Source organism: Mus pahari, chromosome 18 (genome assembly GCF_900095145.1).
Source record: "Mus pahari chromosome 18, PAHARI_EIJ_v1.1, whole genome shotgun sequence".
In the NCBI taxonomy this organism is placed as follows: Eukaryota; Metazoa; Chordata; class Mammalia; order Rodentia; family Muridae; genus Mus; species Mus pahari.
In genome coordinates this window covers 33,667,490-33,684,128 of record NC_034607.1, presented here as the reverse complement: position 1 = coordinate 33,684,128, position 16,639 = coordinate 33,667,490, and the positions used below count along the sequence as shown (strand labels likewise).

Below are 16,639 nucleotides of genomic sequence, written 5' to 3'. Positions count from 1 at the left end.
CTCCTCCTCCTCCTCCTCCTCCTCCTCCTCCTCTTCCTCCTCCTTCTTCTCCTTTCTAATCATCTGCCTTTGCCATCCATGCTTGAAACTCTCCTGTGCTCATGTGCCTAGGCCACGATGGGACACAATAGCCATAGAGTTTACATGACTCTGGATTTTTAAGTTATCAATACTTTTTCTTGCTCTTGGGATGCTATTTGGTTTGTGACTCTTGTGATTAAGTAATTCTACTGTTAAATTATTGATATCTTCTGGTTTAGTAGACATTTTGTGGGAAAGTATTTTATGAGAAGCTTAGAGAGATGGTCCAAACTCAAAACCTTAAAATGTTGTAAAAAAAAATCAATTTTAGCCTTTGTGCATAAGGAATATCTGAAATGTAACTGATTTTTTCTCTGTAGACCTGGATGTCATTTTTTTCATTATTTTATGTGCATATGTACACATTTGTGTACATGTATGCATATGTATATGCAGGTGCCTGTGCACTTGTATGTGGGTATGTGCACCTATGTGTATGTGTGTACATGTCCATGCATGCATGCCTCTGTGTGTGTATGTGTGCATAAAAAACCCAAAGCTGATTTGATATGTCTTCTTTGATCACTACCCACTGTATATGTTGAATTGGGGGCTTTCCTTGAACCACAACTTCACCAGTTTTATCTAGTCTAGTTTGCCCAGTGGCTCCCCTAGCTTTGCCTTCTGAGTATTGAGAGTATAGGCACCTGCCATGCCTGCCTGCTTTTTCCATGGTTTCTGGGGACCCAAACTCTAGTTCTCATGCTTGCAAGTCCTTTATCCTCTCAGTCATTTCCCTAGCCCTAGATCTCACTATTTATAATTCATTATGTGTATGCAAACATCACAAACCTGACCCAATATCAACACTAAATTCCAAACATTTCTATTGAGGGATACTCCACACGCAGTGCCTCTGAAGCCTTAGTCTTTATAAACATGGTTTTCTGCATGTCAACTCTCTAGGATCTTAAGATTCTGAGATCCAGGCACAAAATGGAATGATAAAAAAAAAATATTTTCTAGTTTTCTCTGTGCTATAAATCTCCCCAGGGAGTAAATAAAGATCCAGAAATCTAAGGTAAATGTTTACTTGGGAGCACATGCTTCATACACAAATGTCTATGGGTATGTGCAAGTGTAGTCATGGGCGAACACTTTCATTGCTATATGACAGCCTTTAGAATGTCCCAAGGAGGCACTGGGCACAGAGTTTCTAGGGTCCCCTCTGATTAATTACATCTGTTTGACAGACAAGGGAGGTGCACTGTCAGTCACTTGGGTAACCTGCATAGATAAGGACAGTGAGAACTTGCAGCTCTATATTAGCTGCACTGCTGTGTATGTTAAACTCTATGCTATCCTCTCTGTAAGGTAGGTGAACTGGCATTGTGTACATCATTCAAAGAAGCTGACTGTGACCCTGTCACACCAGGACCATCAAGGAACCACTCTGACCTTAGGGGAAATATCCATGTGTATTACAGGTACATGTTGAACCACACCTAATGAAATGTCCAAGTTTTTGATGGTTTGAAATATACTTTAAATATCCCCTTTGTTGTAGTTATCACAAAATTTTAATATATCTGATGAAACCTAAGTAAAGAAAAATGTCAAAGTTTTTATTTTTGTGTATGGGCATGTGTTTGTGTGAATATATGTCATTTGTGCCCTGCTGCCCTCAGAGGCAGAAAGAGTTCTTCAGGTCCCCCTGGGGCTGGAGTTGCAGGCAGTTGTGACCTACTGTCTGTGGCACTGAGAACGAAAGATTGCTCAGTGAACTAAAGTCCTTGTCACCAAGCCTTGTGCCACGAGTCTGGGCTCCCTGGTCACACATGCTGGAAACCTAGAACGGACTCCTACAAAAATTGACCTCGGACCTGGGCATGCATTCCATGGTACCTGTGCAGAAGCACATACAAAGACATGCATGCAATCAAGCACATATCTAAACACCAAACAAAACATAAAGGACACCCATATAGTCCAGCGCCTAGAATACTACAGTACCTGTCAGTCTTTTGCTGATGTGAAGCTTTCTACTCCTTCATAGGTGCAATGGCATCTCCAAGTGACCTCCAATGACCAGCTTATGGTGACACAAACGTTTGGCGTCTGAGATGCTTGCTTAAGGACCCCCCGGCTTCTGTCCACAGGAAGGGTCTTTAGTAGGAAGATGTATGTGTAAAACCTTATGGGTTCTTGTCTGCTGGTCTAGAATAGACAGCAGATAGCAGGCAAAGTCATTACCATGGACCCTGTTAGAAGCATCTGGGCAGCGTGCAGTGTAGTGTCTTTACTAACACGTGCAGTGTGTCTTTACTAACTGTTTTCTTTTCAGTCCTGGCATTTCTCCATTTTAACACTTTCACATTCTCAGAAAATGATCACTGTGGGACCTGATAAAGATGGTACTCACACCCCTCTAATAAGGCCTCTATGTACAAGCTTATCCATGGTAACACCTGAGCCAGAGTAGTGGCTGAATGAACCTCCCCTTCCACATCTCGTTCCATTAAACTCCTAAATTGAGAGTGTTTTCCTTAGAGGAAAAAAAAATAACCTCACTTGGAATTTATTTTTTTTGTTTTTTTTTTAGTTGTTGGTCTAGAAATGGATGTAGTATTTTTCGAGTTTGTTGTATGATTCTATACTTAGCTGCTAATAATCAACCCAACCTGAAAAAAAAAGTGTTACATTCAAGTTTTAAAAATCTTTTTTTTCTTCTTTTCTGAGCTCAGGTAAGCTTAGGTACTTTTAGCAAGGGGTGGGGGGATCTTGAGATCTTGTGACTGAAATGATTCTCACATGAGCAGCCTTGATCCACAGCAGAGTCCAGTGTGAACAAATGAAGAATATTGCAGGAACAGTGCTTACGCCACTGATTTCTATAGGTGCTAGGAATATATAGAAATGTAGTTATAGATATATAGCTAGATATAGATGTGTGTGTGTGTGTGTGTGTGTGTGTGTGTGTGTGTGTAATGTCATTTACAGAGCACTACTGGAGGGTAGCTACGATGAATGCGAAAATGTCTGCAGATCTCCCAGAATGTTTAAAGGAAGATAAACTTACATGTGTGGGTTGGGGTATCATTTCAGATTTTACTTAACTTAAAATAAAACTTGACAATGAAAACAAATCTATAGTATACTAAAGTAACGATCATATTTGTCTCTAATTAATACAATTGTACAGCTTTTAAGTTGCCTTTTTAAAAATTTCAAATGGAAGCATTCAGGTTTTGCCATTTATGACTCATGGGGTTCACTCAATGTAACATAGTCATTAATGTAACATAAACATGTAGCATTACATTTCATTAATGCAACATATTTAAGGATGTTCCATATTGTAGCATATGTCAGAAGTTCCTTCTTTCTGAAGTCAAATGCAATTCTCTTACCTGTGTGGATACAACACTTGGCTCATTCACCTGGAAGGTGAGCTCATGACTGGTGCTGCTCTGACCAATAGCATCACATCTCTGAGAAACTCTTTCAGCTCTGCATTCAAGCTAGTTCATGGGGTAATTTTATTTTTAATTTTATTTTTTGCAGAATAGTAGTGGTCTTTTGCAATGAGTACTTAACTCCAGCAGCAGGGGTCCCAGGTACCTGCATCCAATCGTCCCCAGCTACAGTGTGCAAGGGTCCAAGGCACCTGCATCCATCCTGCACTTGGGTCTAATATGTACCTAACAACAAACTGTCTTAAACTGGAGTGAACTGGTATCACGCGGTAATTTTGATTTACGTTTCCCTAAAGACTGGCAATGCTGGATATCATTTCAGGTGCCACGCGGCCATTTGCATTCCTTCTTTACAGAAACACCTACGTCGTATGCCCAATTTGGAATTAACGTTTTTGTAGTTGTTAATGGGTTGTGGGATTTCTTGAAGTATTATCAGTCTAAGTCCCTTCTCAGCTATATGATTTACGAATATTTCCGAAACCGTAGGCTGATACTGATCTTTCTCGGCAGTTACTTTTGTTTGCATATGTCTGTGTGCATCCTATTTGAGTATTCGTATGGGCATGTGTATGTGGTGTGTGTCTGTGTGTCTGTGTCTGTGAGTGTGTAAGCCCAAGGTTAACATTAAATGGTATTCTTGATTGTTCTTCATATTGTCTATGAAGGTAGGGTTTCTCTGCAATTAGAGCTCCCTATTTCTGTTATTCTGGCTTTCTAGCCTGTTTCAGCGATTCCCTGTATCCAAGGCTCTTGATTATGGGTGGCCTGCTACATACATGTACCTGGCATCTTGTGTGTTCTAGGAATCTGAGCTCCAGTGCTGATGTTTGCACAGCAACACCTTAGCTTATTGAGCCATGTTACCATCCAATAAGTGATTCTTTATGCACTGAAATTTGTGACTTTTATGCAGCCCTGATCACTTTTCTTTTGGGTCTATGATTTTGACATCACAGTTTAAACAACAACAACAAAAACAAAAACAAAAAAAACAAAAAACAAACAAACAAACAAAAACAGAGCAAGATCACAGATGATTAAAGTTTTCCCTTGATAGAATATTATCTCTTGAGGTTAGCCTCTGTGTGCAGCAAGGCTAAGAATGTAATTTTTTATTTTTTAATTTTTGACCACTTCCTCTCCAATCTCTCCACCACCACTGTTGAAAACACCATTCTTTCCCATCCAAATAGTCTGAGAATCACGATGCTCATCAGCATGTGATACCTGTGAGGTTTCCTGTCTGGGCTCTTGGTTCCACTCCAGTGCCCTATGTCTGTCTTCCCTCATACCAAGCCCACAATGTCTGGCTGATTGATGTTGTCTTCTACTAAGTTTTTTTGAGATTGAAAAGGATGTAACCAACTTTGAGCATTTGTTTTTGGCCTCAAAATAATTGTAAATCATATAGCTGAGAAGGGAGCTAGGTTAATGACACTTCAAGGAATCCCACAATTCATTAACAACTACAAAATCTTCAATTCCAAATTGGGCTAGCTTTGGGCTGAACCCTTGCCTTTGCAAGAGACTCAACATGACCTTAAATGTTTGCTCTGCAGCTCTGGGAAGTTAAGATCACAATGTCTATGTATCACGCAACTGTAACAAATGAGCAGACACTCCTGGGCCCCATCACCTGTACTTCTGGAGATAAGAGGGCCTCAGTGGACAGTGACATCCAGGTGGACTTCTTCTGCAAGTCCTTGGGGCCATCTGTGCTCTGCTCTTCACGGCCTCTTCCTGTACGTTCAGCTTTCTAGTTCCGCTTATGAGAACTTCCCGTGGCCATAGGATACCCAGATAATACAGAACATCTTCTGTCCCTAACCTCTTGTTTTCATCATGTCTTCAAACTTTCTTTTAGCATTGAAAGGAGCACGCTCTTACATCCTGAAGGCAGGAATATAGATGCTGTTGGAAGTGCCATTCTGCCTACCATACTCCTGATGAGTTGTCTAAGACTGTTAGCTGAGAAGCACCTCAGAAACCTTTAAAATATCCTTTGGTCAAAAGGACTAAGAGTATTCCGTGATGTGCTGCACATTTCAGATAGCAAGAGGAAGGCTAGCTGTCTGATGTTTAGCGGTGCAGCCTCTCCTGCCCCTGTGCTGTTCCTCATGAAGAAGCTGGGTTCTTCTGTGTGGTTAGGTGTGTGGAGAGTCTTTGCTTAAAGACTCTTTCTTGGGAGTTCATAGATGCATTGGCCCTGTGTGGAGCTCATGGTGTGAAGCGCTGCCTTTTACAGAGTTGCACTACAGCATGAAGGAAGAGTGGCTCCCAACCGCCCCTTCTCCAGCAGAAATAGAAATGCAGGAGTAGGTCCCTTCCCTTGGAGCGCATGGTAGAGCCTTGAGCTATGGTCAGGGATCAGCGTGCACCTGTTATGAAATGTTTTACAGGATCATTGTCAAAATGGAAAAAAAAACATAAACACAAGTTTTACAAACTATATTTATTCTTCTGGGTGTATACTTAGATAAATAAAGCAATAGCCAATGCCCTGGGCTTTGGTTGTCACACTGTTAGTAAATAAAACAAATGGTTATGGGTACTCAGTTTGTCTTTCCAGAGGGCTGACTGTTTCTTTCACTTCAGCAAGAGGTTATATTTTATTTTTTCAACTTGAAAGATGAAACATTTCCATTTTAAAGGCTGGCAAGTATATGGTCTCTTCTATTTGATTTGATTTTGAGTTTTGTTACCAGAGATTAAGTGTATGGAATTCAGAGAAGAACACTTTTTCTTATATGTATTGTTAATACTAATTCATTCTCAATCTCTCTCTCTCTCTCTCTCTCTCTCTCTCTCTCTCTCTCTCTCTCTCTCTCATTTTAGTGCTATTCATTAGATTAAAGTTTTAAGTTTAAGTGTATTTAATTCTAGATACATGAGGATTTGTATCCTTATGTTTTCCTCTTTAAGTTATAAATAAAGCAGCTTTTATCATTAATGCCAAAAAAGAATGTATGTGGAACCCTTCTTCCCCACTCCCAATGTTTCCTTCTGAGTGTCAGGAACTCTGCTAGTGCAGCACCCCTGACTGCTCTCTCCCTGTCTAAGCAAGAAGTGCCTGGGAGAAAGCACAGAGCATGTGGCTCAGCCCCTTCTTGGGGGAGCTAACTGCTATAGGGACACTGTTCCTCCATCCTGTGTGTTTTACAGCAGCTCCTAGCATGTGGGGGCCCTGTGGTTTTCTAGTGACTGGGTGAGTGAGTCTGTTTCATTCTGTGCCTTAGCCTTAGCAAGCCCATTGTTTCTGTACACTGCAGTCTGAGGCTGCCGTCTCCAGGGTATCAAAAAGAAAGGTGGGGTTTTTGACATCCTGCCTGCCTGCTTTTCTCCTGGAATTTGCTGCTGCTTTTGTTCAGGCCTTAGATGGGGATGTGTGGATGTCAGTGTCCTTGCATACATCTTTCATGTCTCGCAACAGCCCTGAGAGTTAATTGAGTAAATTGAGGTGTCTCTCTGTGAGTGAGGAAAATGGGGGCCTGCAAAGATACAACACTTTGAATGGTGACATGTAACTTAGCACCCGAGTTAGGCTGAGCCCCAGACTCGCATAGGTTAAGATGACTATCGCAGAGTATTATAGACACATGCTTCTTTGTTGGTTTGTGTGGTAGAAGTCCCTGAACCATGAAGACAGGCTTTACTGTCACATACGTAGCCTTGTGTTTTCATTGCCACAAGTGAAAACATTTTAGTGTAGCTTGCAAATCCAACTTCCTCTTACTGCCTTCATGACAGCCCTTTTTCTGATCATACCTGGCTTCCCTTGCTGGTTTGTCTGACTAAGATGGTCTGCCCTTAATGACCCTTCGTCTGGTTACTTTCTTACCTACCCTCCATACACACATTGCTTCTTCAGATCAACCTGTCTTGTCCGCAGTATCTGCGGGTGATCCACCTCATGCCATCTTCCAGCCACCAGTCTTTTCCTCCCCCTCAGGCCATTACTCGAGGATGTCTACCAGTGGCTCAGCATTATGACCCTGGATGCACAGCTTGGCACCCGAAGCGTGGGTTCTCAATGAACAACTGGCCTAAGGCTTGCCATCATATATAAGCCTCCATCTTGGTCTGTTGCTCCATACTAATATAAATAGCATAGAGAAAATAGCAGACTTCCCAAGACTTATTAAGAACTGAATTTATAAATGTCCTTTCTGGCTTTCTCCTCTTGCAATGATTGGGTTTCCAAGAGTGTGTAAATAAAAGGCTAACTTTGGTGTACGGGACTAAGAAAACACATAAGTTCGCCACAGTGGAACCATCCTCATGGGGCTGGAGAGCACAGGACATACATGGAGACTTCTGCCTCTTTATATTTCAGGATCAGATATTTAGCAAGCATCTACCTCTGGAGGTTTTGTGTATCTGGGAAAAGCATTGTAAAACTTGGATTAGTCCTCTAGGTCCAGTCCCTGCAGTTTGTAGTGTTGTTTTTGGTAATTGTTTAGTTGCTTATACAGAAATCGGGGTTAGTAACAGGGTAGTTGGTGACCTGATTTTGTCTTCTAACCAAAGATAATAATGTAAGATAAGGTGTTATAAAGAGCCAAATATTTGTAGAAATCAAAGTAAAACATTGTATATATTTCTTTCTTCCCTGTTTAGCTCATTTAACTTAATATATTTAAAGGTTACAAAACAACACATTGCTACACACTAAATTTTGAAGGCCTCAGTCTTCCTTTTGTTGATGAAGGCAGAACTGCTGTTTCCTATAGAGCAGCTGCCCATGGGGATAAACAGTCAGATCAAGATTTGCATGAGTGTGTCCCTGGTAATTGCCATCGGCTATCTGACAATCTCGATATGACAGCTGACATCGCCCCCTTTTCTGGCCTTTCACTGATACAGGGAATTGATGTCCGAGACGCCCCTCTGAAGGAGATAAAGGTGACTAGTTCCAGAAGGTTCATAGCCTCATTTAACGTCGTAAACACGACGAAGAGAGACGCCGGGAAGTACCGCTGCATGATTCGCACAGAAGGAGGTGTCGGGATATCCAACTACGCAGAATTGGTAGTGAAAGGTATTTAATGTGTGTTTATTCCCCCACACAGTCTATTAAAATAGACACGCTTACCTAGTTGTCCTGCTCATTATTTGTTTATGCTCAAACTTTATCCTGTCTGCTTCTGAATGGGAGTTTGGTGTTAGGCTATGTTGATAGATTGCATTTTAAGTACAAATTTTTGCATATGAGCCATGCTTCCGGACAACGCATGTGATTGATGTTGGTTTAGTGGCATTCAGGGCAGCAACGATGTCCTCAACCAGGGTTGCTACCAGCTCTGTGGATACAGATTACAACCTATCATTTTTTTTTTTTAAAGGAATGCATTTTTTTTCCTCTGATAGAAAATCACTTAAAATGCAAATATTCACCAGGCCGGGTGTTTATGATAGCGAGGTGGTTAATAAAATGAAGCAATGTCTGTATAAAAAGCCCTGATATATCACGGACGCTGTGTTGGTAGCAGTGTCTAAGCATGCATAATGTCCCAGTTAAGCTTTGTTCCTATCTGCCGTGTGACTGGAAAATTGAGTATTATATTCAAGCCGAGGGGAGGGGTGGATGAAAGGAAAAAACAGAATGAAAATAATTTTTCTTTTCTACTTTACTGCATTTTTTTGTGTGTGTGTGGGCAGAGAAGTTTATCCCATCAAAAGATACTAGTGCAACTTTTGGAGCCCAGATAGAATAATTTGAGCTTGTACGTGCACCACGCTGGAGTTTCAGACAATCGTGATTGGGCATCCCCTTTTTTTCTTAGGGGAGACTGATAATGTCTCATATTTTATTTTTCAATATTTCAGCGGTAGGGGATGGAGCATAAGATCCGTGTGTGATCCACCAAGCCTCTTCCTCAAGGATATGTCTTCTATTCACTTCTATTCGTTGCCTCTCTTGAATATAGGCCACAAACGTGATCATATCAAAGTGACGGTTCTCTAAATAGCAAATGTGTAGTTTTAAAGAATACTAACTTGCATGGCTGAACAAGCTGAGCAGACATGGGCTATGCTAGGGCCAAGGGGAAGTTCAATGTCAGAAAGCACACATGTGTACACAGAAAGCTGATGGTGGGTGGGTGTCAGGCTCTGATGGGGAGGAGGACACGGGTGCTCATATTGCCTGAGTTTGTTTCTATAATTTTTATTTGGGAGTGCACAGCAGGACCACCCTTCCAAAATTTAAAACTGTAAGTGTCATGTCGTTTATTTGACCCTCCTTCCTTCCACCACATCCAGATTGAACCAGAATGGCTAGGCATAGCCTCCATTGTAAACACTGCAGGGGGCTTGAGAATCCTGTTCCTGTGTGGTAGAGTCCCTGTCTCCTCTTGCTCAGCTTGAGAAACAACAATGGCTGGCTTATCAGTGACTCTATCCTGACAGTCAGTCACCGTGGCACTGATGGATGTTCGGCAGAAGGAAGAACACATTAAATATTTACTTGAGTCATATATTTTGCCACACTGCATTTTTATGTGCAGTGAAGTTTGAATTAGACTGCCAGAATGAAATTTTGAGTTGAAGCTTAAGATTCATAGCAGAACTAAAAGTTCGTCGGCATCGCACAGACCCTGGTCTGGCGAAGGCTCTTTAGAGAGTCAAGGTGCCGTAGTGTGGAACAGACTTCTTATTGTGGATGGAATACCCTGGGTGCTCCCAGCTGAGGTCGCCTCTTCCTCTTCCTCCTTTCTTCTCTCTCCTTTCTTTTTCTCTCTCCATCATCCTCCCCTCTCCTCCACCTCTCTCTGTTCTTTATACTTTTCCCTTCACTCTCCATCTTGGTGCATTTCTCTGGGATGATCCCTCCCCTTGTTGGAGTTCCTGTTGCTGCCCTACTTCCCTGAGACTGGCCCACATGGTGAAGACTTCCTGTTTTGTCCTTCCCATCCATTGCAAATGTGGTGCCAACTTTTCTTGAGAACGTTGATTTGTTGGGAGTTACAAGTAAGAGAAGATTCTAGTCTGCCAGGGAACGCAAGGTAGAGGCAATGAATGAGCTCTTGTTCCACCACCACTTCTTCCTGTCTGAGGACAGTGTGGGGTGGGTTCTCTAGATGACTGATAGGATGTGCTACCACTCACTGCTTTGCACCTCTGTACCGTACCAAGGCTCGCAACAGCTGCTGTGGGTGAGTCCCAATGTAAGATTTGTCTATAACTATATTTCCATATAGACTTCAGTTGCTCAAGCTAGGTTTGAACCTGCAATTCTCCAGTTTCTATGTCTGTAGTAACTGGGATGCAGGCCTTTGCCACCAGGTCAGCCACAAATATTGGGGATCGTATACTAAATTCAACTACTTTAATGATGTTACATTTTTGAAAAAAAAAGTTAAAATAGGTTTAATACCTATAAAGAAGTTAGATTTCTATTACTTTGTTTAGATCGAGATTCCCCCCTTTTCTCTAGCAATCCCCCCCATGATTTTTTTTTTCAAAATTCAAATACTGACTTATTTTTTTTGAAATTCTGCTCCAGCTGTTTTTAGGTGAACTTTCCATTTGATTTACCCATGGGTATCTCTTAGCAATAGAGAATTAATGTAGAAAATACTGTCTGGGCAAAAAGTGTGCTAAAGTCGTTTTCATTTTAGAATATTAGTAAGGATATCCTAAGTGGGTGTATGAACTGTGACCTTGCCCCAGCTTTGACTGGAATGGGGAATTCACAATCCTTGTGTTCATCTATAACTTGAAGATAGTTAGCTGCTCTTTCATACTGGCCTACTTTTTATCATATTTGCAGCCTTAGCTTAACTTTTTTCTGGCTAAAGACAGCTGGCTGCACTATTAAAATGAAAGAAAGAAAAGAAAGAAAAGAAAGAGAGAGAGAAACAAACAAACAAACAAACAAATCACATTGCATGTCTTATTCAAGGAATTGCCCGGTGTTACAAATGATAAGTTAAGTCAGAACCGTTTCAAGCACAAAGCTTCCAGGAAATAAACAATGAGAAAAATGTTTTAGTTCATTTATATCACATTTGGAACAGTGTTACGTCACGGCCATAATCAAAACACACTCAAAGCATGATGTCTTAGTGTGACTTATTCTAATGAGCTATTTTATGTCAATGTGACTTTATTACATGGAAGAGAACAAGGACACCCCACCTGCACAGAAAGAATAAAGAACTGATGTTATTTTGTGGGGGTGGGGTGGGGGAGGTTACTAGGATCAACCTATCTCAGGGACAGGCCTCAGATGATGCCAGCTTTCCTGTGGTCTCAGTCTGTAGGAAACAAGGCTGCAATCGATTGATCATGTCTGCCCTGTGAGAGGGTAGGGGAAGTTGGAGCAAGCAAGTCAGTATATGCCAGCATTTCAGCATAAATGGTCAGTACGCAGGTCAGGGAAATAGGAAGAAAAGCACTAAAAAGGCACAAACTACATGTAGAAAACACCCCTGAGCAAGAACCATGAGATCATATGGTTTTCTTGGATGGCAATGCATTACAGTACAAAAAACATAATTTTTTTTTGCATGATCTCATTTATCATGTGGAATGCCACTCAGTGTCAAGGACATGCAGAATTCCTTCATTTGGTGCCTAGAGGGCCACTCAGCTATCATCTAACTAATAAGATGGGAGATGATTTATAGGTAAGATGTCCAGCCTTCCCCTTCTTAGAGAAGGATGAGGAAAATTACCTGCCCAATGCATGATTTGTGTCCTAAGATGGGTGATGCGCACGCTTATTGAACAAGTTAGGTGGGGTCAGTTGCTGCTGTTTGTGTTTTTGTTTGTTTAGTTTGGTTTGGTGGTTGTTGTTTAAGATAGTAACTCGTAGAGTCCAGGTTAACGTCAGACTTACTGAAGTCTCTGAAAGTTCCTATCAACTTCTGATCCTCTTGCCTCTGGTGTTAGAGTGCTAACATTCTAGGAATTCACCACCGCAGCTACTGTGTGAAGTGCTGGGGGTTGAACCCAGGGCCTCTTACATGTTAGACAGCTTCTCTACCTAGGAGCCACAGCCCCACCTCTTCTTTGTTCTTTTTCTCCCTTGAGACCATGCCTTATTTGGCCTTAGTGAGCCTCCTGCCTGTTTCCTAAGGAGCCGAGCATACAGATGCTCAGCTTACGTTAGCTTTGGTTTTATTAATTTTACTTGTTTTATATCTATTTTATCATATGTTTGTTAGTAGATTTCTTGCATGTATATATACGTGTACCATGGAAGATCAGAAAGCCTTATATCTCCAGATCTCCTGGAACTGGTATCATAGATGGTTGTGAGCAACCGAGTGGGTACTAGAAATCAAACCCAGGTCCCCTGTAAGAATAATAAATGCTCTTAACCACTGAGTCATCTCTCTAGCCCCTTCATTAGGGTTTTAAAGGTAAGGTTTGACTCTTGTTTAAATCATTAACACTATACACATGCTTATTAAAAAGCACAAAATTCCTCTCATCAGTTCAATGCTGAATTTCTAATATCATCTTCTCTGTCATCATGGGTGTGTGTTTAACTCTTTATAACCTGAATACAAAGCAGCTCTCTCTGGTTTGCTTTCAGAGCCACCTGTTCCCATCGCCCCACCTCAACTCGCCTCTGTCGGAGCAACCTATCTGTGGATACAGCTCAATGCCAACTCCATCAATGGGGATGGACCCATTGTGGCCCGCGAGGTTGAGTACTGCACAGCCAGTGGGAGCTGGAATGATCGGCAGCCGGTGGATTCCACAAGTTACAAGATTGGGCACCTTGACCCAGACACAGAGTATGAGATCAGTGTGCTTCTCACCAGACCAGGAGAAGGCGGGACTGGATCTCCCGGGCCAGCTTTGAGAACAAGAACCAAGTGTGCTGGTGAGTGTCAGGCGGCATACCGCTGCCGGTCACAGTCTCTTGTGGTGTTGCTGTTCGTATTGCATCCCACGGTTGGATCGCAAGCTTTCTACAGCTCTGCTTTTGCACTCCATGTGATGATAAAAATACTCCTGAAGGTGAATTATAGGTTAAACGGAACATTAGAGCCCATGACCTCAAGACCTGCTCTCTCTCAACTGGCCTCTGCCTCTTTTTCCTGTTCTGAATTTACATCTTGCTCTGGGTACCACGTGATTGATACTGGAATGGCCCCTAAGGCTCACTAAGGCTGACTACTTCAATGATGGCTGCTAATGGGCCAGACACTTCTTCCTGTCCCTCTAGTTTGTTCGCAGCGAATGTGCTCATCACCCAAGAGCAGTGCCGTGGAATGACAGATTCATCTCACAGAGTTTGAAAGCTGTCTTTATTGATGGGTATGTGAGGCAGGGCTGCTGGCCAGTGACTGGGGAGTCTGTTTGTAACATAAAGAGTAATTTATAGCCTGTATGCAGGCTTTGGGCTCTTGGATTACAAAGTATTAATTGTGTCAAAGCCCTTCTGCAAGTTACACAGAATAAGGTTGATGGACAGCAAAATGCAGTGTTTATGAAAATCAGAAGGATGAAATCCTTACAACACAGAGTTGGCTTTGAGTAATGACTGTCTGGGAGGAAGGAAAATGCTTATTGAGGTCTCTCAGTGCTTTCTCACAGTGGACATGGTTGGATGTCCACACAGAGGCCTGGGTTGAATAGTGTGCTGAGAGGAGGAGAGCCCATGAACTTTGATGGGGTTACTTAATGTTTTAGATAGTGTCAGTTAAGAAGACAGTATTAAGCCAGGCGTGGTGGCGCACACCTTTAATCCCAGCACTTGGGAGGCAGAGGCAGGCAAATTTCTGAGTTCAAGGCCAGCCTGGTCTACAGAGTCAGTTCCAGGACAGCTGGGGCTACACAGAAAAACCCTGTCTCAAAAAAAAACTGGAAAAAAAAGACAGTATTACCCAAGGCAAGGTACTTCCCATTCTCAGGGGCCAGAGGCAGGCAGATTTATGAGTTTGAGACCAGCCTGGTCTACAGATTTAGTTCCAGCACAGCCAGGGCTACACAGACAAATCCTGTCTCACAAAACAAGAACAAAATGACAATATTTAGTTTCCAAAGGCTGGTGGGCACTTTCATGGGATTCCACAGACAAAGAGTCAAAAAGCCTTGAATCTCAAATATTCAGATAAAAATTATATCTATGGTAAATGTGTGTAAGCTTTTCTCTGCTCACCAATCCCTCAACAGTAGTATATAGCAGCTATTTACATAGCATTTACATTACATTAAATATTATGCATGATGGAAAGGGGTTATCAAGTATTCTGAGGATCATCTGTGGGCTCTCTTATCTTTGGGGATCATAGAAGCAGGTAGCCCCACGAAAGCCCACTGGAGACCATATCATCTGATTATCTTCTAATAGTAGACATTAATAATGTGTGTATGTGTGTGCAGTTGTATGGGTACATAGTTGAATGTGTTTACAGTTGAATGTATATAGTTGTGTGTGCATAGTTGGGTGTATACAGTCATATGTCTACAGTTGTTTGTTGGGGTATGCATTGTGGTGTGTATACATAGTTGTGTATGTATATGCAGTTGTGCATGTGTGTACACAGTTGTGTATGTGTGGTTTATATGGGTATGTGGGTAGGTGTGTATTTGTGCACACATAGAATGAATCTTGTATATCCTCCCTCAGAAATTTTCCATCCTTATTTTTGAGACAGTATCTCTCACTGGGATCTGGATCTCGCCAATTAGGACAGGCTGGCTGTCTAGTGAGCTGCAGGTACTCTCCATCTCTGCCTCCCCATCTCTGGGATTGCAAGTACCCTTAACCATAGCTGTTTCCCTAAGTGGGTGTGGGGACCAAGCCTGGGACCTCGTGCTTGTGCGGCAAGCACTTTACAGTCGAGCTGTCTCCTCAGTCCCATGATGTCAGTGAACTTTAACAGTTGCACCTATTTTGATCTTTACCTATAATTTGGATAATCCTAATTGTATAATGGCAGCAATCACAGGAATTTTTTTTCTATAAAAATTAATGATGGTGCACTTTTAATCCCAGCATTTGGAAGAGAGGCAGGGGTAATCAGATCTCTGTGAGCCTGAGAACAGCCTCTTGCACATAGGGTACACAGCGAGACCCTGTCTCAGAAAAGAAAAGAGAAAGGTGATTTGTATTGGGCAACAGAACAGATGCGTTTCTCTTCCTAGGATGTGAGCTGTGGGCTCCGTGTTGGCCCCGCTTTAGCAGGGTCCGCATCTGGATACTTTGTAGAACTTATCTCCGCCAGACACCTTCCAGCGCCCTGTGCCGAAGGAGGATCTGTTTGTTCAGACCCATGCCTCCTTCGGCTTGGCCATTGGTTCTAGGAGTTTCCTAATTCTTCCCCATCCCAGTCACTTACTCTAGTAAATTATTTTACTTTTGTGAAATGCCCATCATGTCACATGCCATAAAGGAAATGTTAGCTTCATATAGCATGAATGATGTCAGTTTTCTAGCAGTACAAGTGATAATATTTTAATAATTCATTGAAGTGGTGATACGACTTTACATTTGTATAATATTTCACATTTCATAATTTTTATTAATTTTAATGATTATAACTGCAATAGAATTATATCACACATTCCTCCCTTTCCTTCCTCCAGTAAACTCTCCCTCAAACTTCTCCCATGCCCTGCCATTCTTAAGTTGAAAGTCTCTTTGTATATGTGAGATATAATTGTAGGATATATCTAAATATAAAGTACTAGGTCCATTTTTGTTGTATGGGTGTTTATGGTTTCAGGGCTGATCACTCTGCAATGGATAACCAACCTGGGTCGTCTCCCTGAGTGAAGCTAGTTTTCCTTTTCCCAGTAGTCACGAGTTCCCTGTGGTGCTTTTTGTAGGAGTGAGACTCCATGGAAATCTCCTCCTTCCACATTAGCTCATCTGCTAGTATGGCCATGGCTCCTGCTCTGTTTGTGCAGCCATGTCTGGGAGAGGATGATTAAAGGCCGACTGCCTGGTATTCTGGCTCCTACCATGTCCCACACTCTCCTCCAGAACATTCCCTCACTGTAGATCAGGAACGGTAATAGAGACGTATCCACTGAGGCTCCCCACCAACCCATTGATCTCTGCATCGTGTCCAGAGTTATAGTTTTCTGTGGCAGTCCCATTCGCTGTGAAGAGAAGCTTCTTTGAAGGAAGGTGGTAGCTACACTTCTCTGTGGGTACAAGGATAAGATTTGAA

General features: G+C 42.1%; 1 protein-coding gene across 8 annotated transcripts in view; it reads left to right on the top strand.

Annotated features, from left to right (window-relative positions):
* The window catches only part of Ptprm (protein tyrosine phosphatase receptor type M), a 680,881-nt gene that overhangs the window by 286,250 nt on the left and 377,992 nt on the right, over positions 1-16,639 (top strand). For all 8 annotated transcript variants that reach the window (XM_021218491.2, XM_029531514.1, XM_029531511.1 and 5 more), the window contains exons 6-7: positions 8,364-8,538; positions 13,045-13,338. In XM_021218491.2, coding sequence (XP_021074150.1) covers positions 8,364-8,538; positions 13,045-13,338 — 469 coding nt within the window. The remainder of the gene's footprint in view (positions 1-8,363; positions 8,539-13,044; positions 13,339-16,639) is intronic.